Source organism: Rhinoderma darwinii, chromosome 9 (assembly GCF_050947455.1).
Source record: "Rhinoderma darwinii isolate aRhiDar2 chromosome 9, aRhiDar2.hap1, whole genome shotgun sequence".
Taxonomy (NCBI): domain Eukaryota; kingdom Metazoa; phylum Chordata; class Amphibia; order Anura; family Rhinodermatidae; genus Rhinoderma; species Rhinoderma darwinii.
The window spans coordinates 74,155,672-74,176,710 of NC_134695.1; the positions used below are offsets into that span (position 1 = coordinate 74,155,672).

At 44.4% G+C, this 21,039-nt stretch overlaps 1 protein-coding gene and 1 long non-coding RNA gene across 5 annotated transcripts in view; one reads left to right on the forward strand and one right to left on the reverse strand.

Annotated features, from left to right (window-relative positions):
* LOC142661007 (uncharacterized) overlaps positions 1–21,039 on the forward strand; it is a 57,502-nt gene that overhangs the window by 32,984 nt on the left and 3,479 nt on the right. Inside the window, exon 3 of one of the 3 annotated variants that reach the window (XR_012850615.1) lies at positions 3,034–4,915. The exons of the other annotated variants lie outside the window; for them this stretch is intronic. This is a non-coding gene — a long non-coding RNA (uncharacterized LOC142661007). Of the gene's footprint in view, positions 1–3,033; positions 4,916–21,039 lie in introns of those variants that run through there. 3 annotated transcript variants of the gene reach the window in all.
* The window catches only part of ZNF143 (zinc finger protein 143), a 37,349-nt gene continuing 19,122 nt past the window's right edge, over positions 2,813–21,039 (reverse strand). For both annotated transcript variants that reach the window (XM_075838165.1, XM_075838166.1), the window contains exons 6-15: positions 19,124–19,320; positions 18,966–19,040; positions 18,718–18,837; positions 18,113–18,188; positions 17,492–17,617; positions 15,125–15,304; positions 14,572–14,799; positions 5,091–5,218; positions 4,245–4,388; positions 2,813–3,778 (exon numbers count right to left, since the gene is read on the reverse strand). In XM_075838165.1, coding sequence (XP_075694280.1) covers positions 3,695–3,778; positions 4,245–4,388; positions 5,091–5,218; positions 14,572–14,799; positions 15,125–15,304; positions 17,492–17,617; positions 18,113–18,188; positions 18,718–18,837; positions 18,966–19,040; positions 19,124–19,320 — 1,358 coding nt within the window. In that variant the 3' untranslated portion in view covers positions 2,813–3,694. The remainder of the gene's footprint in view (positions 3,779–4,244; positions 4,389–5,090; positions 5,219–14,571; positions 14,800–15,124; positions 15,305–17,491; positions 17,618–18,112; positions 18,189–18,717; positions 18,838–18,965; positions 19,041–19,123; positions 19,321–21,039) is intronic.

Sequence of the window (21,039 nt, forward strand, 5' to 3'; positions counted from 1 at the left end):
CATCAGCTATTGACGGCATTTCCTGATTTTAGTGGCTGGAGAACCCCTTTGGTGGGAGTTCACACTGAGTTTTTTGACGCGGAAACCACGCCGCAAAATGCGCCAAAAAACAGCCGAAGATGCCTCCCATTGATTTCAATGGGAGGCAGAGGCGTTTTTTTCCCGCAAGCGGAAAAACTGGCTCGCGGGTAAAAGAAGGGACATGCCCGATCTTCGGGCGTTTACGCCTCTGACCTCCCATTGGCATCAATGGGAGGCAGAGAAAGCGTATCTCGCGGCGTTTAATGCCTGTGGCGCTCAATGGCCGCGGGCTAAAATCGCAGTGAAAGTGTCTCACGATTTTACACTGGCGTGGCCTCTGTATGCCGGCTTTAGCCGATCACATGGATTCATTCACTTTGTTTTATTGTAAATAATTGGCACTGTATTGCGTTTCTGTTTCTTTAGGAAATGACGACTTTCAGCGCAGTCTGTATTTGGTTTCTGTCCTTCGACTAGGTCTTAGGTTAAGGCCCCATGCAGTGGCATTGATGCAGCCAACAACCGTGTTGGCACCCCGGCTATCAAATTGCTTGTTAAGGTCTGCGCTTTGTTGCAGATAAAACAGCTGTTTACCTGCAAAATCGTGCCGCCATAAAGAGTGTCGCCAGCTGTTACCGATCACATCTGAGTTTATAACTTAGATGTGATCGATTACAGGTGAATCCTGCATGTCAGAAACGCAGGACCCGCTGCCACTGAACCCGTCAGTAACGCTGACCTGACGGATTCAGGTCTCAGCGCAAGATACAGCTTCCCTATATACAGCATACAAAGCAGCTGTATCTCACAAAGTAAAAATAACTTTTAATAAAAAGTAATTAGAAAGTTGCACCAAACACACTGATACATTTTTTTAAAAAAAGTTTTCAAAGATGTACATAGTCTAACAGTTTGACAACAGCACCAGATAGGGTGCGGGCGTGGCTGTCGGCCGCATCAATGCTGCTTTATGGGGCCTTAAGGGGGTTTTACATCGGGCGATTATCGGACAGACAAGTGTTCATATAACGCTCGTTGCCATTAAGTGCCCTATGTACGCTCGATCATCTGCTGATCGTATTATTTTTTAAAAGTAAAATATTCTGGTTGTCGGCAGCACCTCTTGGTGTGTAAACAGGGAGACGCGCTGCCGACATGAGAATAATGTATGGGGACGAGCGATCGGAGTAACGACCGCTCGTTTCCATCCATAGCTCCGTGTGACAGGAGCAAACGAGCGCTGATCAATGATGTCTCGTTGATCGGCATTCGCTGCATCGGCCAAGTGTCAGATGGCGTAAAAGGCCCTTTACTTTTACCCTTCGTCTGAGGCACAAGGTGACAATCACATGTAGAAGTCCAATCATGGACACATAACATTGCATGTAGACACGTCATCGCGTCACATAGGCTAACATTGCATGAGATATCGCTACGTAATTTAGCGTGCGTGTGTTTTAGACCAGGGGGTAACTAACGGAAGGTAAAATCTCTTGGTCAGGGGCTTCTCACGAGGACGGGCCTGCGGTCTGACATCACCTGACAGTGCCGGCTGCAACCATTAACACATGGGAAGAGTCACACAGCTGCTCTGGTACATATGTGACCCCAGGAGGACGTTCTTATAGTCTGAGCCTCTCATTAGACAAACAGGTGGTCACTCTCCGAAATAGAATGACCACAGGAATGAGAGGGTGAAGGGTCTAACACTAGTCTGAGGAGAACGGAGAGATCACATTATTCAGTCTACAAATTATCCACCATATACAGAAACGTGGAGTAGACGGAGAAGAGAGGGACTTGTCAGAGGTCTCAAGGACGTCGCACAGACATTTTTGTGAATAGGTCACAAGCTGGAGACAAATCTGAGACATTGTTCATTTTCCAGATTTTATGTGTGTGTTATACAGGGATCCGTCTTCTAGCTTCATCCCCTGCTGTCCAGTGTATATTGTATCATGTGGTGTAGACAACGTCCATCTTCTGACACTCAGCATCCAAAGGGTTAGCGCTGAATGAATGGAGACTTGGCTTCACATATATTTCCCAATCTAAAATGCCCAGTCCAGTGCCCCATTAACCTTCCACCAGGTGGTATATACAGCGCTCACTGACATAAGGCCTAGTGGTATTGGCACTGCCCAGAAGAGTAACCAAGGACCATTAGGTTCAGCCACAGTGGCCATGGGTATATATTCCTGCCCAGTCACGAGCGCCGATCGACAATAACAGCACGTTAATCGGCGCTTGTTTGCTTCAAATTACATGGATCAATGATCGGGAGTGCAGGGCCGGATTAATGCGATTGTTCTCTCAGTTTCCAGTTTATCGGCAGCACATTCCGTTTACATGGGGAGATGAGCTGCCGACAAACAATCATTTTTATGGAATAAAAGAAGCGATCAGCCAACAATCGAGCGTTTGAACATTCATCGGCTGATCGCCCGCCGCATGCACGGCTTTTCATTTTATCAAGTCTGCCGGGAATACTGATTGGAGCCTGTAACGGCAGTGTGAACGTAGCCTAAGAGCCCTCAGCCTGGCGTTCAGGAAGAGATTGGAGGTGCTGCTTTGTTTAGCTCAGAGGATTGTATACAGTGTAACAAACCCTCAGCTATGCGAGTAGGACTAGGCAAGATCAGGCTTCATTGACAGCACACAGATCTTTAAAGTGGTATAAAGTTAAAACAGAAGGTCTATTAGAAAGTTTCAGAACTATTTAGAAATATCGAAATCCACAATTTCTTGCAGTTGTAGATTTGTCACACAAAACGCAAACATGGGATGAAGGTTTTAAAAAAAAAAGCAAATGTTTATTGCATCGTTGTACAAATAAAATCAGTGCTTATAAATAAACGGAAGCTTGTGTACATTATCCCCTCCCCTGACCCGTCAAAATAATCAAATGTTGTGGACAAAAATAAAAAAATATACATTTATATAAATAAAAGAAATCATCGCAAACAGCAGAAGCGAATGCTTTATTATTTCATTAATTTCATGCATCCTCAGGCCCCTGCGGACTGGATTGGCGCCACGTGGAGATCGCAGCGTTTATTACAGAGACGTCACAATGGTTGTGAATGGTTTGTCTGATTCTCCGGTCCATAGAACCCAATGGGAGAACAGATTCACCTTTTTCTTCTCAAAATGGACAAATCGATTCGCCAGATGCTTTCTAACAGCCGGAAAACCGCAAACCGGACAACTAATGCGATCAGTCGCATTATTATGAGGTCAGGATTCCTGCACTGGTCATATATGAACTGCCGCTGTCTGGGCACCTTGTCTAGTCGTATTTATACCCAAAATTGCAACGAATTCAACCAAGGAGACGTACGCAGGCTCTATACACAAGGGAATGGGGGAGGGGATTTTGTACATAATTTGCGGCAAAGATAAAATAGTATTAACAATTTCGGCATTAACAATCTCTATTTACAAATAATACAGGGCGGCTACGAAAAACAAATACATACGTAACCCCCAATGGCGAGGAGCCGGGGACACGGCACTGAAATGTATCCGGATTTTCATCGCAGCCCCCGGAAAATGTTCAATGTTTTACAAGTCCTGTTATAAGATCTCTTTATCCGATGCAGATCGGGTTCGTGAGGTCTACACGCGTCACTGGTGAAGGGCCAATACAAAACAAGATGGCGGCAGGGATTCGTTATTCGTCCATCCCGGGAGATTCCCCCTGCTGTATTCGTGAGGCTATCCTGATTGCTTCTTCCAAGGATTGCTGCTCGCCCAACTAACGGGGAAAATACAAGATAGATGACATCATAACATAGAACCCAACTATCATTGGCTGCAAAACAGGATACAGCACGGGGGTCCCCAGGAAGTTCAAGTCCTGGAGTCGATATTTGTCAATTTTCAAAACCATATTAATAATTTTTTATCTCCCAGAAAAGCGGGCAACCAATTTGGCCTCCCTTTGTCACCCAGCTTTTTCACACTCCTAAATGGCTTATCTACCAAGCTAAGTAGGGACACATCCCCTGCTCTATCACTGCAAACTTGCCATTCAGAGGTCTAGGTGACGATCCCCATGGAAGTTGTTATGGCATCCATATTGGTTGCCACCCAGCTTTCCCATAAACAAGCTCTCCCGGCTTTCTCATGGAGAAGATTGACTTTAATGGATGTCAAAACAAATCTCTCCATTCTATGTGTAATGATTACTATGTAGCGGTGTAAACTGGACAGGCTCATACCGTCACTGCAATTTGCGTCCCATTGGCTGTGGCCAGCAGTGTGACCGGCCGGGTCTCGGTGGTGACCAGATGGTGACTGTGTTGCTGCTGCACCATTTCTGCGGAGGCATGAAAAGCCGAAAGATCCTGCGCCACTATGGCTACCTGTGGAAAGAGAAAAAAAGATGGAGAATGAGAGGACAACGGAGGGAGATAATTAAACAAAATGTGCCAAATGTATTATTGTGAGATTTTGACACTTTTTATTCTCACTTCAACAGTCTCGAAAAGTGTTAAGAGAAAAAAAGCGTGGCTTACGATAGGTTTCCGTTTGTCTCAGTTGTGAAAGGGTTCCGTCGTTTCGCCGGAATCAATAGCCTAGTCGACTACGGCATCTAAATGACGGAACCCTTACACATTGGAGACAAATGGAAACCATTGGGACCGGATCAGACACCATTGAAATAAACGGTGATGGAAACGGAAACCTACAGTTTCCAATTGTGTTTGTCAGGGCTCCGTTCCGAAGGAAAGCTCAGTCGGAACGGAGCCCTAGCGCAGATGTGAACGAAGCCTAAGAGGAGTCATAATATTCACCAAATGTATTAAGAACCATAGATTGCTGTAAATGTGCGGCAGACAAGAAGTGGAGTAAAAAAAAAAAAATCTAATACGCCTAGCGTCAAATATCTTATGCAGTGTACAGGATTTTGCACCATTTTTATAACTCCTGAAGTGACAGAATGCAAACCAACCGAAAGGGGGCGGCCATACTGATGACTAGAGGACGCTATTTACATCTGTGGCTACCTGAAGCATCCTGATCCCCTTACTGATGACCCTTCCCCTACCAAAGTTCACACTTACGTGTTGGGTGCCGTCCTGTGCTATGAGAGCCAGCTGTTGTCCTGACTGTGTCACTGCTGTAGGTATGCCGTCTTCCCCTTCCACTCCGGTGACATATGTTATCTGCGAGCTTTTCAGGACATCTTCCGCTGTAAGACACAGAATGGACAATGCGGCATTAACTGAAATACATCCTCTCCTGTGTATGCCCACCCCTGATAACCATGATACACAAATACAATGAATCTACATAAAAAGCTGATTGACAGTGTACATACATTACTTATCCTGTACTGTCCTCCTGTATTATACTCCAGAGCTGCACTCACTATTCTGCTGGTGGACTCACTGTGTATATACATTACATTACTTATCCTGTACTGATCTGGAGTTATATCCTGTATTATACTCCAGAGCTGCACTCACTATTCTGCTGGTGGAGTCACTGTGTACATACATTACATTACTTATCCTGTACTGATCCTGAGTTATATCCTGTATTATACTCCAGAGCTGCACTCACTATTCTGCTGGTGGAGTCACTGTGTACATACATTACATTACTTATCCTGTACTGATCCTGAGTTATATCCTGTATTATACTCCAGAGCTGTACTCACTATTCTGCTGGTGGAGTCACTGTGTACATACATTACATTACTTATCCTGTACTGATCCTGAGTTACATCCTGTATTATACTCCAGAGCTGCACTCACTATTCTGCTGGTGGAGTCACTGTGTACATACATTACATTACTTATCCTGTACTGATCCTGAGTTACATCCTGTATTATACTCCAGAGCTGCACTCACTATTCTGCTGGTGGAGTCACTGTGTACATACATTACTTATCCTATACTGATCCTGAGTTACATCCTGTATTATACTCCAGAGCTGCACTCACTATTCTGCTGGAGTCACTGTGTACATACATTACATTACTTCTCCTGTACAGATCCTGAGTTACATCCAGAGCTGCACTCACTATTCTGCTGGTGGAGTCACTGTGTACATACATTACTTATCCTATACTGATCCTGAGTTACATCCTGTATTATACTCCAGAGCTGCACTCACTATTCTGCTGGAGTCACTGTGTACATACATTACATTACTTCTCCTGTACAGATCCTGAGTTACATCCAGAGCTGCACTCACTATTCTGCTGGTGCAGTCACCGTGTACATACATTACTTATCCTGTACTGATCCTGAGTTACATCCTGTATTATACTCCAGAGCTGCACTCACTATTCTGCTGGTGGAGTCACTGTGTACATACATTACATTACTTCTCCTGTACTGATCCTGAGTTACATCCAGAGCTGCACTCACTATTCTGCTGGTGGAGTCACTGTGTACATACATTACTTATCCTGTACTGATCCTGCATTAAGTTTCTGGGACAGGAAGTAGTTTAGGATAAGTACCATTGTCAGCCATATTAGCTCTCTTGGGTGTAGTTTCTCGGTCACCTGGACACTTCTGCTCTTTGACAACCTTTTCTTTTATTTAGATATTACAGTGAGGTACTCAACACTTTACCTTGGGGAGGCCCAGAAGCGAGACCGCACCCTTTGTGATCAGCCCTGGTAAGGGGACAGGCCCTTTATTGGGGAATTACTTATCTTTTGACATGTAATTGGAGAGTTCTCAGCCCCCCCTCCCCACCTATAATTCCCAGTACAAAGTCGCACATCATTGGAAAGGCATGCCAACCCCTGTAAGTGCTGGCTAGAGCTGGTTTTCATTGGTTCCCTCTAATGTGTTATCTAACGCGCCATTCGGCTGCTGTGTGAATTTAGGTCACAGTTTATTCCCCTCTAACAGTCTAGAAGATTTAGTTCTACAATCACAACCAAGAAAATCAGCGACTAGTTAAATATTAACCTGCCGCATATAATAAAACACTCATGTCCCGGCTGCTTAGAAGAAGCCGCCATATTAAACGGCTGATGGAGCTGTTCCCCTGGCACCGACACAATGAGAGTTCTGTTTACACAGTGAAGTCACAATCAATCATTCACAGACTGCAAACACTGCCGCAGTGATCAGTACCCGCGATAGGGACTAGGGCGCTCTAATAGCGACACGCTCGTGGACGGTCTCATTCATCCCACTGCATCATCTGTGGATCAGACAATTAAAACGTTTCACTGAGGACCCAAAAAACAGTCCAAAAAGTCAATATTAAAATGATGCTCTGAGTTCTTAAATGTTCCTGCGCCAATAATGAATGACATGTATATATTTTATGTACTGAATCAGGGGCGTAACTAGGAAAGACTGGGCCCAAAAGCAAACTTTTGACTGGGGCCCCCCCTCCGCTGGGTATCACACAACCCCCCCTTTATAGATAGTGCCTCCCTATAGATTCCACCACACAGCGCCCCCTATAGATAGCACCATACACAGCCCCCTGTAGATAACGTCTTACAGCCCCAATCCCCCCTGTAGATAAGGCCATACAGAGTCCCCTGTAGATAACGCCATATAGCCCCCCCCCCAAAAAAAAACGGCCTATAGTTTGTCCTACAAAAGAGATGTATCCCCTATCCACAGGATAGGGGATTCATGTGTGATCGCTGGGACGCCCAAGACCCCTCAAGTTCTCCATGACTAACCTGTGACTTCCGGAGTCTGCGCAGCTCAATAAAAATGAAAGGAGCGCTGGTCACGCATGCGCACAAGTGCGACCGGTGCACAATTCATTTCTATGGAGTTGCACAGACCCCGGAAGTCCGAGGTTTGTAATGGAGAACTTCGGGGGACTTTCGGTCCCCCGTTCTCCTTGTCGCTGGGCGTCCCAGCGGTCCCACATGCATCCCCTGTCCTGTGGATAGGGGATGCATATCTTTTGTAGAAACAACCCCTTCAGTGGCGTCATGCTGTAGCAGCCATAGCGGAGCCTACGGCTGATATAGCGGTAGTTACGCCACTGTACTGAATGTAATTGGTTGTATGGCAGCAACGTCGGGGAGAACATGAGCTCTCCCTGGTGTTCAGGAGAAGGACTACATTCGAACAATCCCTTGAGATTTCCATGTTATGTAAATAAAACAATCTTGCTGTCAGTGAATGGAAACATTCTTATTTACATCCACACTCAACACTAATCTAATACTTTTCATAGCAGTCTTTGTCACAATTCTATCCAGTCTAGACAATCATCAGCACAAATCTCTGTTCAGTCCTGATTTTGTTACAATGTATCAGTGCAGGTAAAATGTATCAGCATGAGAACGAGACTGATTTTTTGATCACATGGAACTGACTAGACTGGAGATCTTGAAAATGGTGAATCGAAAACACAAAAGGGGCAGATTTATTAAAACTGAAAAGAATATATCAAAACATTTACGCCATTATTTTGACCAAAAAAAACTAAATTGTAAAAATTAGTTGCGAACGCCAAAGTTGTACTAAAATTTCCGACTTTCTACTTCTATCGCCAATTTCCAAAAGTAGAAAAAAAAGGGGGGTGGGGTTTAACCAAAGTTGACGGCAGACCATAATTTATGGCAGAACCGGTCATACGTTGTGGTGCGAATTTACACCTGCTCATAGCAGGCGTAGATTTGCATCTCTGTAGGACGGACAGCCAAAGATGCGCCAAATATACTAAGAGATCTTTTTAATATATTCGGTGGATTTTCCACCAACGTACATTAGTTTAAACGTCAGACTTGCTATATTCTCCCCATTGTCTTAAATTGACATGGAGTTGATTTATAAAGATTGGCGCTTCATATAAAGAGCTGGAATAAGACGCGCCCCTAATAAATTAGGCACATCTCTTGCCGTGCGAGCCGGAGTAGACTTCCGCTATCATTTATGCCAGTTAAGTTTCTAGAAAGTGCCACTGATCGCCCGTGCAGCTTTGACTGTGCCCACCCATAGTGAACCATCCTGTAGTGAGGACGTTATTCTGCGATTCATCGTAATGACTCCTCACATTGGCGCAGGTTCGGTCTATTAAAGCCGTTGTCAGTTTTGGCTGTTTCAGTACAAACAATGGAAGCCGCAAAATGTTGGATTGTGAGCTCGGCAGCTGTTCCAGATCAGTGGTTCTGAATGGAAGGAATGTATGAATGAGCGGCCCCCTCCCCACTTTTCAGTGCTGATTCTGTGCCAGGTAAAACTCGCCAGGTTGACTATTCAACGGACGCTGCCCGGGCCTCTCCACGCTCATTAGCAGCCCCTTTGTGAAGTTACGGGGTGATGGGCTGGCAGCTTCCCAAACCACCGCGCTCACCAGGTGTCCTGGGCACACAGATTTGCTGCGTGTGCATTAGAGCTTTGTTCTTAATAAACGGACACTTCATCGAGATCCAGGTATCAATGACAAATCAACCACCAGCTGTGAGAGAGAACACTCTGAACGTCAACCACCAGACGGGCAGCGCCCCAATAATGTCATCTCAATTAACCCCTTCCCGACATTTGTCATATGGATACGTCATGGAAAGCTAGTGCTTCCCGCATTTTGCTGTATCCATACGCCAAATGCTGGGCACCGGCTCAGAAGCGGAGCCGGTGCCATCATCGCCGGATGTCAGCGGTATCTTACAGGGTTCCGGTGGCTGCAATGGCAAGCGGAGGCCTAATACTGGCTTCCCGGTCTGCATAGCACGGAAGCCGGTCATGACCCGCCCGGCGGCGGAGCCTGATCGGCTTCCGTAGCCGCCGGCAAGATGGCGCCGGCTCAGGAGCTGATCCGGTGTCATCAGCGGTGGAAGTCAGCTGTATGTTATAGCGGACATCCACCTGTAACGGCAGGAACCGGAGCTAGCTTCGATCCCTGCCATTAGCATCTTAACGGTTGCTAGCAGATCGCCAATCCTGACGAGCAATCAGGACTGGCGACTGCTGCTATGGCAACAGGAGACACAATGGGCTCCTGCTCTGCCATTACGGAAGCCGATTAGGCCCCGCCGGGAGGCAAAGCCTAATTGGCTTGCTGTCAGTGAATAACTGACAGATCTAATACATTGCACTACGTAGGTAGCGCAATGTATTAGAAAAAAATAAATCTGACAGTTGGACCTTCAAGTCCCCCAGTGGGACTTGAAAAAAAGTGTAAAAATAGAAGTTTGAAAACATAAGTTTCAAGTAGTAAAATAAAAAACAATCGCCCTGTTCCCTTATCAAGTCCTTTATTATTGAAAAAATAATAAACCATACATATTTGGTATCGCCGCGACCGTAACTGCCGGAGCTATAAAAATATATTAATTTATTGCACGCGGTGAACATCGTAAAAAAAACCTGTAAAAAACGATACCAGAATTTCTGTTTTTGGTCACTTTGCCCTACAAATATTGGAATAAAAAGTGATCAAAAAGTCGCACGTATCCAAAAATGGTACCTATAACTATAGCTCGTCTCGCAAAAAACAAGCCCTCATACACCTCCGTCGACAAAAAATGTAAAAAAGTTATGGTTCTCACAACTTGGCGACAGAAAAAATACATTCTTTTTACAAAAGTAATTTTATTGTGCAAAACGTGGTAAAACATAAAAAAGTGCTGTAAAATATGTATCGCCGGAATCGTACTGACCCACAGAATAAAGGTAACATTTAATTTATAACGCATTGTGAACGCTAGAATTGCTATGCCAGAATTGCGTTTTTTTGGTTACCTGGCCTCCAATAAAATAGGATAAAAGGTGATCAAAAAGTCGCATATCCCGCAAAATGGTACCAATAAGAACTACAGCTCGTCCCGCAAAACAAAAGCCCTCATACCGCTACATCTATGAAAAATAAAATTAGTTATGGCTCCAATAAGTCAGGAAATAAACAATATGCAGTTGTGCAGCCCGAGGGGAACGTTTCTTCTGTTTCAGGAGGCGATTTATCAAGGCCCTAAAATTAGTGAACCAGGAAGGGGATGGTCCAAACATATCTGCTGAAAGCGAGGGCGCCTGTATTATACCAGGACAACACTGCCCAGCAAAATTCCCCAAACAGCAAAGGTGCGGAGTGTGGACCAAAAGTGGGATAAGAAAGGACGCCATATATCAGTGCGACACCGGCCTGTGCAGAAATGATTGTGTCACAGCGTAACATACATCTATGGATCATTTTATTGTTTTATTACCCCATTATTATACCACCTGACTATGCCCCTGATGTACCCCCACATTATAAACGGAAACGCCAGCAATACTCAAACAAATCTACTACCAAGCAAAATCCACCCTCCAAAAGCGAAATGGTGCTCCCTCCGCTCTGAGCCCTACAATGTGCCCAAACAGCAGTTGTCATACCCAGGAGAACACTTAACAATTTTTGGGGTGTGTGTCTCCAGTGGCATAAGCTGGGCACAACATATTTGCCACTGAAATGGCTTATCTAGGGAAAAATATTAATTTTTAATTTGCACCATCTGCAATGCATTCATTTATGGAAAAGACCTGTGGGGTGAAAATGCTCACTACACCCCTTAATAAATGCCTTGAGGGGTGCAGTTTTCATAATGGGGTCACTTCTCAGGGGTTTCTTTTTATTATTTCACATCAGAGCCTCTGCAATTGTGAACCAATACTTTGTAAATCGCCAAATTAGGCCTCAATTTTACATGGTACTCTTTTCACTCCTGAGCCTGGTCGAATGTCCAGGCAAAAGATTAGGGTCACATGTAGGGCGTTTCTAAAACCGGGAAACACAGCATAATAATTAGAGAGCTGTCTTGTTATGGTGGCACAAGCCGGGCACCATATATTGGCATATCTATGGAAAAAATCCCATTTTCACCATGCAACATCGAGTGCACACTCATTTCTACAAAACACCTGCAGGGTTAACATGCTCACTACACCCCTAGGTGAATGCATTGAGGGGTGTAGTTTCCAAAAATGTGGTCACTTCTGGGGGGTTTCCACTGTTTTGGTCCCACAGGCGCCCAGAAACCAATTCAGCAAAATCTGCATTACAAATGGCGCTCCTTCCCTTTTGAGGCCCGCCGTGTGCCCAAACAGCAGTTTAGTCAATAGAAAGAATGCCTGCAGGCAAACGAACCCTTTTTCTAATTGTTCTAAGTCCTTCTTTTCCCTCACTGCGCATGCACGCACTTTCTGGACTATTTCCGTAATCTTTTGCAGTGCGCGGTCCCTTACCCGTCATTGGCTTTTGCTACGCCACCCCTTATAGGACAATCCGTCCCTTCCGACGGCTGTGCTCTTTTGTTCCACCCGATTGGCTGTGTGTTCCGACACCCCCCCCCCCCGACACTTACGTCATCATACACTCCCTTAAGAGTAGTTTTTTCGCTGCGCCGCCATTAGCCCCGTGTACCCTGGAGGACGCTACTAGTTAGCGAAACATGTCGGGGGGGGGGGGGCTCTGTCTGTTTTAATTCCTGCCTAAGCCGTATCCACTGCCTTTTCACTTAGTCAATTTAACTTGCTAACGCTATTCAATACGGCCTCATGGTTGCTGACACAGTGCTGTAGTTGTATCAGCAGTTCACTTTCATGTCCGGCTTCTGGCAGTGACAATTTTAATAACATATATGTGGTCTGTCTTGTTTTGCTATACGTAGCACAATAAAATATATCTTTTATCGCATTTTGGGGTAGTTGGGAAAAAGGGTTCGTTTGCCGTACTCGGGAGAAATTGCTTTACAAATGTTGGGGTTCTTTTTGCCCTTTATTTGTTGAGAAAATTAAAAATTTTGAGCTAAAGCTACGTCTTATTGAAGAAAAAGGATTGTTTTTATTTTCACTGCCCAAATCTAATAAATTCTATGGGGTCAAAATGCTCACTACACCCCTAGATGAATTCCTCAAGGGGTGTAGTTTCCAAAATGGGGTAACTTTTGGGGGATTTCCACTGTTTTGGCCCCACAATTATCCTTCAAACCCGACATGGTGCCTAAAATATATTCTAATAAAAATAAGGCCCCAATATCCACTAGGTGCACCTTTACTTCTGAGGCCGGTGCTTCTGTCCATTACCGCTCTAGAGCCACATGTGGGATATTTCTCATAACTGCAGAATCTGAGCAATAAATATGGAGTTGTATTTTTCTGGTAAAATCTTCTGTGTTACAATTTTTTTTTATTAAAAATGAATTTCTGCAACAAAAAAAAAACAACGAAATTTGAAAATGTCACCTCTACTTTGCTTTAATTCCTGTGAAACGTCTAAAGGGTTAAGAAACTTTCTAAATGCTGTTTTGAATACTTTGAGGGGTGCAGTTTTTAAAATGGGGTGACTTATTGGGGGTTTCTAATATATAAGGCCCTCAAAGCCACTTCACAACTGAACTGGCCCCTATAAAAATGGCCTTTTGAAATTTTCTTGAAAATGTGAGAAATTGCTGCTAAAGTTCTAAGCCTTGTAACGTCCTAGAAAAATAAAAGGATGTTCAAAAAACGATGCCAATCTGAAGTAGACATGTGGGGGATGGTAATTAGCAACAATTTTGTGTGTTATAACCGCCTGTCTTACAAGCAGATACATTTAAGTTGAGAAAAATTGTAATTTTTTGCTACATTTTGGTGTTTTTCACAATTAAATACTGAACGTATCGAGCAAATTTTGCCAGTAACAAAGTCAAATGTGTCACGAGGAAACAATCTCCGAATCGCTTGGATAGGTGAAAGCATTCCGGAGTTATTACCACATAAAGTGACACGTCAGATTTTAAAAATGAGGCTGTCAGGAAGGTCAAAAGTGGCCAAAGAGGGAAGGGGTTAAGGGTCTTACTTAAATAAAGCTCAATTAATGGAGATTAAAAAGTTCTTTACATTCAGAGGCTGAACATTTCTCACAGCTGAGGGTTTGCTACAATTCCTGTCTAGACAGGTAAGTAGAAGCAGAATTCTCTCTGGTGTCCTGTATCAGTGCTGGTAATGTATCAGTAGTGCAGCCTGCTCAGCTCACCGCAGACTGTCTTCACAGACATGGCATCAAGCCCATCAATTACGTGAGTGCGAGTAAATATGTATGAGTTCTAAGCGTCCGGTTGTAACCAATTAAGATATTAAGTCACTGACAGCAAGAAGAGATCTTTAAAATAGTGGTGGACACCTGTAATCCTAGCTAGTATGGGAGACTATAATGCCCCCCCCCCCTAGCCACTGCGGTGACATCATTATAGATGACAAGGAGCGGCGGTAAGGGAAGTATGTTGGAAAGTTTATTATTTTTGTGTTTTAGGCACTAAAAACAAATTAAAATTGTGTTCCCTGGAAAACTCTTCACCTGCTTCTTTAGCGGAGCCCCAGTCAGTGCTGGTACACGTTACAGGGGTTCACCCTCTTATAAGCCCCATTAGGGCATATAGACGTTATAGCGGGGACAGCTGCTCTGTATGGCCGCCGTGTAACTAGAGACTGGTAGGGGAACATAAGGCCGGCACATTTTCCTCCTGTGGCTTTAACACACCCAGAGTAGAGAATCCAGCTTGAAGTAAACCTGCACTACATGGGGTGCATATATACGTGGCAAACGGCTTGAGCTTTCTATCTGGGGGGGTAGTTGGCACTTACGTGGCTGTGGTACATAGAAGCCTTCCTGGTCCTCCTCGATGGGCTCCGTGTCATTGTGCGCCGTCCTCTTGTGCATGGCCAGCGTGGAGATCTGCTTGTACGTTTTGCCGCAGTGGTTACAGTTGTACGGCTTGGAGTGAGTGTGAACCACGTGATGTTTATACAAACTGGAATATTCTGTGAAACGTTTATCGCACCCCGGCACCGTACACACGTATGGCTTCTCTCCTGACCGTAGAGACAAGATCAAATGTTATAAGGGGAGCAGCAGATATCAGTCACATCTGGTGATCATGGGGGACACTCATACTATTAAAGGACACTACAGTCAGCCCCTCCCCAGCCAGAAATGGTTGATAACAGGGAGCAATAGACTATCTTCCCTTTAGTTACTGTGTAGGTGAATACAGACTACAGGCAGTGTCCCTCCTCAATAGAATTTTTCCACATTAGCTCCCCTGCCTCATTAGGACATTCTCTTATATTGCAGCGCTCCCTTCAGCGCAATTACCATGCAAGACAATGATCTGAACAGCAGCGCAGGGGGTGGTACCTGTGTGTATCCGTACGTGGTTCTTATAATTGGTGGCGCTGGCGAACGCTCTACCGCAGCCTGACTCTGAGCAGTAATATGGCCGCTCTCCTGTGTGAGTGCGGATGTGAACTTTTCGGATGTTGGATGTGGTGAACGACCTCCCGCAGCCTTCAAACGGACATTTAAACGGCCGCTCTCCTGCAGGAAAAGAATGAGAAATGGTTTAATGGAGAACAAAGTAATTTTACCCAGAAAACGTATAGAACCTGACTGACAATCCACGAACCTCCTGGAAAATTACAGGAATTTCAATTCCTGTAATCCAGCATAATAAGGACCGGATATGCGCCAGATGATCTAATATTCTGCATTATCGGACATTTACAGAGGAGTTTATAAAACAGACTTTTTCTCATTAAGGCCAAGAGCTCAGAAGTCACTTTATTAATCTGAGAAATTTCCACATAAAACCGTGTTCACACGCTCAGGATTATGTCAGGATTTAGCCGACAGTGCACATGAATGGGATATGAAGTGCCACATTCACATGCTCCGGAAAAAAATCAACGTGGAACAACGAATCATTTCAAACACCACAGCATGTTCATTATTGGTGCGGATTCCACTCAGAATAGCCGTGGATTCGCTTCTTTAAATACAATCCGCGTGCAGATCCACATACCAATCCACGGCAGAAATCCGAGTGTCAGACTATCTTTAAAATCAATGGCGGACTCGCCTAGCGCAAATCCCGACCATGTTAAGACACCCCACTACTGCATTTCAGGGCTGGAAACAAGTGCTGAATTAACAGGCTTTCTGGATTATCCGATGACAGATTAAAGGAATTTGACTGTAATTCCTTTCGACATGTGGGCTCCTTGTAAGGTTGGAATATTCTCAAATCTCATGTAACTGCAACGACTAACAGCTGAGAAAAAACAACTAATGTGACATTATGATACAAGGAAAGCTACAAAGCGCTGCCACCTGCTGGTCAACTGATCACGCTACACACTGACACACTATATCAGGATAACAGGAAGCCGTTACTGGGTTTTTCAGGATTTTTTTTTTTTGTATTTCAATTTTTAATTTTGTTTGTTAAAAAAACTCCCTCCGGCGTCTACTGAACGGAGCGTTGCTCCACGTAAACATTGTCCATACACGGCCCCTCAAAGTCTGTGCAATGTATGGGACAGTGTAAATTCGCCATTTTATAATCTCAAAAGTCTGATAATCCGGCTAAAGTGAGCGCCACAGAATTTGGGCTTCTGGTATTCCTGTAGGTTTTTTGCCCTTAAAAGTGTCTTATATGTTTTTCCATTCCTGTTTGATAATCTAGAATACTTGATAATCCATAATCTATTATGTCACATTGATACTGGATTAAAGGAATCTCCATCTACAGGTATAACACAGGCGTGATGATCAGTATGTGACGTCTCCTGCGCTCCATCATGTGACATCCGCATTCAGCCAATGATAAAGTTTGGCGTCTTTTTTAAAGTCTGCTGAGCCACTTATTTGTGTTGCGGTTCCTCGGTGAGATCACGACATTCGCTTCTTCTCCGTTTCTCTGCTTTCTAAGGATGGGGCGGCCCCGGCAGAGGACACGATGTTCTGTTCTAGCTCCCGCCCAGTGCACACTGCCCTCGATCCCTGCCAAGCTGCCGCCGCCGTCTGTTGGAGAATATTATGTAACCAGATGTTTCCAGGGAGACAGGAAACGCCCATTCTAAACACTGCAGGCGATGAGGCCGGTGGCGGGAGTCACAGGATATTTAAATAAAAATAACGGCAGAAATGACATAAGGGAACAATAGCTGCAGCCCGGCCCGCACAGGGCAGAAACCAGAGGAGAAGAAATACTGCTCCATTCATAACGGACAGCAGCTCCAGCTCACAGAGTCCGATAAAGTTATGGCTGCAGAAATTAACCATTTACACCCTGTACACACCCCCACCCCCAACCGTGGGCATTTAGGGCCACATGTCTGAATTAAAATAAACTTCCTGTTCTCAAGAGAAACTTGAATGAAAAGTTCTGCAACTATCTCATATACTTAGTCTTTCAATTCCTTACGATTTTCAAGAGCTCTGCTTTCGGTCAGAAAATGTGAACATTCCTTTTTACATCCAGACCAAATACTTCTTACAGCTGAGGGTTTGCTAAACAGCCTGGACTCAATATTGAATGTAAACAAGAAAATTTCCTATGTAGTCTAAGTCTTCAAAAACAGTCTGAAAACACTGCACCCGACACAAACAGTTAAACTACTGCGGAGATATATATATATATATACACACACACATACATACATAAATACACACATACACATACTTGTGTGTTTCAGGTAAGCTGAAGGTGCAGGGGATTGTTACCTGTGTGAGTTCGGATGTGTTTCTGCAGGTCTCCTGATGTCTTGAAGGACTTGGTGCAGTTTTCCTCTGTGCACCTGTAGGGCTTCTCCCCTGTGTGCGTCCGTACGTGGCTTTTTAAACCATAACCTGCAGAAATGAAACGAATGTTCTAATCCTAAACTCTGCAAAAGTTTATTTTACTTATCCAGAGTTATATCATACTCCAGTCACCTCCAAAGTACCATTCATAGTGTCTTCCTCCACCAGTCACATCGAGAGCTGCATTCACAGTTCTGCTGGTTTCCTTGTAACAATCTAGTTGCAGGATCTCACATCTCTCTGCTGTTTTCTTTTGGTGTAATATTTATATAATGCATGCTCTGCTGTGATGCATTGTGGCAGATGTAGCTTTTACATCAAATACCAACAATGCACTCTAGGTTAAATTGTTATCTTCTGACAGATTCCAAGTGGATGCAGCTTTGGATGCGATTGGAGTATAAGTCAGGAAAAGAAAAGCAATGCATCTGCCACTTTCTTTAAAAGGTAAATCTACATTTTACCACTGGGTTCCCATCTCATACACTTGCACTACTGCTGGCTGGACACAAACACAAAGAGCAATAACATAGGTTACCGGACCTGTTGCAAATGCTTTCCCACAGCCGCCATGTTCGCACTGGTACGGCCGATCCCCAGTGTGCGATCGTTCATGAACCTATTAGACACAGATCAAAGTTACATTGTGTAAATGAATTACTTTTTTAACATTTTTTTAGGTGGAAATGCCCCTTAAGCTGTGAATGGAGAATGATCAGCAACCAAAGTACCTCCAATATTCACACTCCGGCTCCACTAAAATATGTGCAAACAATAGTCTATAGTAACGTTCTTGAAGAGGAATAACGGTTTGACAGTCATTTATCTAATAGTGCCCCCTGTCTGCCTCACTGGGAATAGTATAAATCAATACAATTATTAAAGGACCAGTGACCCTAACAACGCAGCAGCGTTATAATACGGCTGATATCAGTCACATATACGGATGTAAAGGTTCTCAGCACTGGAGATATGTGACAAAGTAGTGATCGTCCCTCATCCCATTTAAAAACAGTACAGTCGCAGCCCCTACCCAGCCTTAAAAGGGCTGATATTAGAGAACAGAAGATCGCCTCTGTCCCACATTCAATCTCTCCGCAGTCTTTTGTAGCGGATAACGGAGCAGTAGAATTAGTCTCCCCGGATACCTTAAGGTGATGAGCTGTAGTGTAAAGTTTCCCGCAACCATCATAGTCGCAGCGAAATGCTTTCTCATTCGTCTGTGGAGCTTTAATAGTCACTCTGGGCACGTGTCCTTGTAAAACAATCTGTGAAGTAAAAAAAAAAAAAAGTGTCAGCATTTTAAAAAATACTCCAGAGCAAATACCAGCACATACTGAAGGCACCAAATGATAAGATAAAAAAAAAACAAAGTGATCTGGTATAAGGCACCGACCTGCATTTTCTTCTCTTGCTCGGACTCACTGATTAGCGCGCTGCTGCTCACATTATCACCTCCTTCAATAGAAACCTACAGTACAGGAAACACGGACATCACTACAAGGACCATCAACGTTCAGTGGCTGCTGGGAATTGACACTTATTATTTTTTACCTTGGCCGCATACTGCTCCAGAGCGCTGATCGTGTCCGGGTCAATGGTGGCCTCCCCTGTGTGCAGTCCAGCCACCGTGCCGTCGGCCTGAATAGCCAGGATGGTGTCCGGTTGTGGGACCTGGACGGCATGGTGGATGTACGCCGTTGTGCCATCTTCTAACTGCACTGCCTGAACCGAGCTCTGGTCATAGGAATCTGAGAACGAAGAGCGATTATCACTGCGGGGGATGTGAGAGAAGTGCGACCGACCTGCCCCGGATCTACAAGACGCAATCATCACTGAATCAAGAAATGCAATTCACCCCAGAAAGATTTATTTTGGTCTTTGACCCTCTCTAGCGTTACCATTGCCATTACTATTTTATTTTTCTGTCCATGTCGCTGTATGACATCTTGATTTTTTTTAAATGTGATTATAAGTCTGGGAACCTCGTCAGCAGGTCCAGGCTGCCCCAACTATAGTAGAATAGCGACGACAGGTGCCCCACTACTCTAGGTTTTACTCTGATTGACAGGTCTCTCCCTATTTGTGCCTCTATATAAGTGTGAACACAGATGACCGCGATGCTGGGGATCACAATGAAGGAACAATGACGCTGGGGATCACAATGAAGTAACAAGGATGCTGGGGATCACAATGAAGTAACAATGACGCTGGGGATCACAATGAAGTAACAATGACGCTGGGGATCACAATGAAGTAACAATGACGCTGGGGATCACAATGAAGGAACAATGACGCTGGGGATCACAATGAAGTAACAATGACGCTGGGGATCACAATGAAGTAACAATGACGCTGGGGATCACAATGAAGGAACAATGACGCTGGGGATCACAATGAAGTAACAATGATGCTGGGGATCACAATGAAGTAACAATGATGCTGGGTATCACAATGAAGTAACAATGATGCTGGGGATCACAATGAAGTAACAAGGATGCTGGGGATCACAATGAAGTAACAATGATGCTGGGGATCACAATGAAGTAACAATGATGCTGGGGATCACAATGAAGTAACAATGATGCTGGGGATCACAATGAACAATGACGCTGGGGATCACAATGAAGTAACAATGACGCTGGGGATCACAATGAAGTAACAATGACGCTGGGGATCACAATGAAGGAACAATGACGCTGGGGATCACAATGAAGTAACAATGATGCTGGGGATCACAATGAAGTAACAATGATGCTGGGGATCACAATGAAGTAACAAGGATGCTGGGGATCACATTGAAGGAACAATGATGCTGGGGATCACAATGAAGTAACAATGATGCTGGGGATCACAATGAAGTAACAATGACGCTGGGGATCACAATGAAGTAACAATGACGCTGGGGATCACAATGAAGTAACAATGACGCTGGGGATCACAATGAAGGAACAATGACGCTGGGGATCACAATGAAGTAACAATGATGCTGGGGATCACAATGAAGTAACAATGATGCTGGGGATCACAATGAAGGAACAATGACGCTGGGGATCACAATGAAGGAACAATGACGCTGGGGATCACAATGAAGGAACAATGACGCTGGGGATCACAATGAAGGAACAATGACGCTGGGGATCACAATGAAGGAACAATGACGCTGGGGATCACAATGAAGGAACAATGATGCTGGGGATCACAATGAAGTAACAATGATGCTGGGGATCACAATGAAGTAACAAGGATGCTGGGGATCACATTGAAGGAACAATGACGCTGGGGATCACAATGAAGTAACAATGATGCTGGGGATCACAATGAACAATGACGCTGGGGATCACAATGAAGTAACAATGACGCTGGGGATCACAATGAAGTAACAATGACGCTGGGGATCACAATGAAGTAACAATGACGCTGGGGATCACAATGAAGGAACAATGACGCTGGGGATCACAATGAAGTAA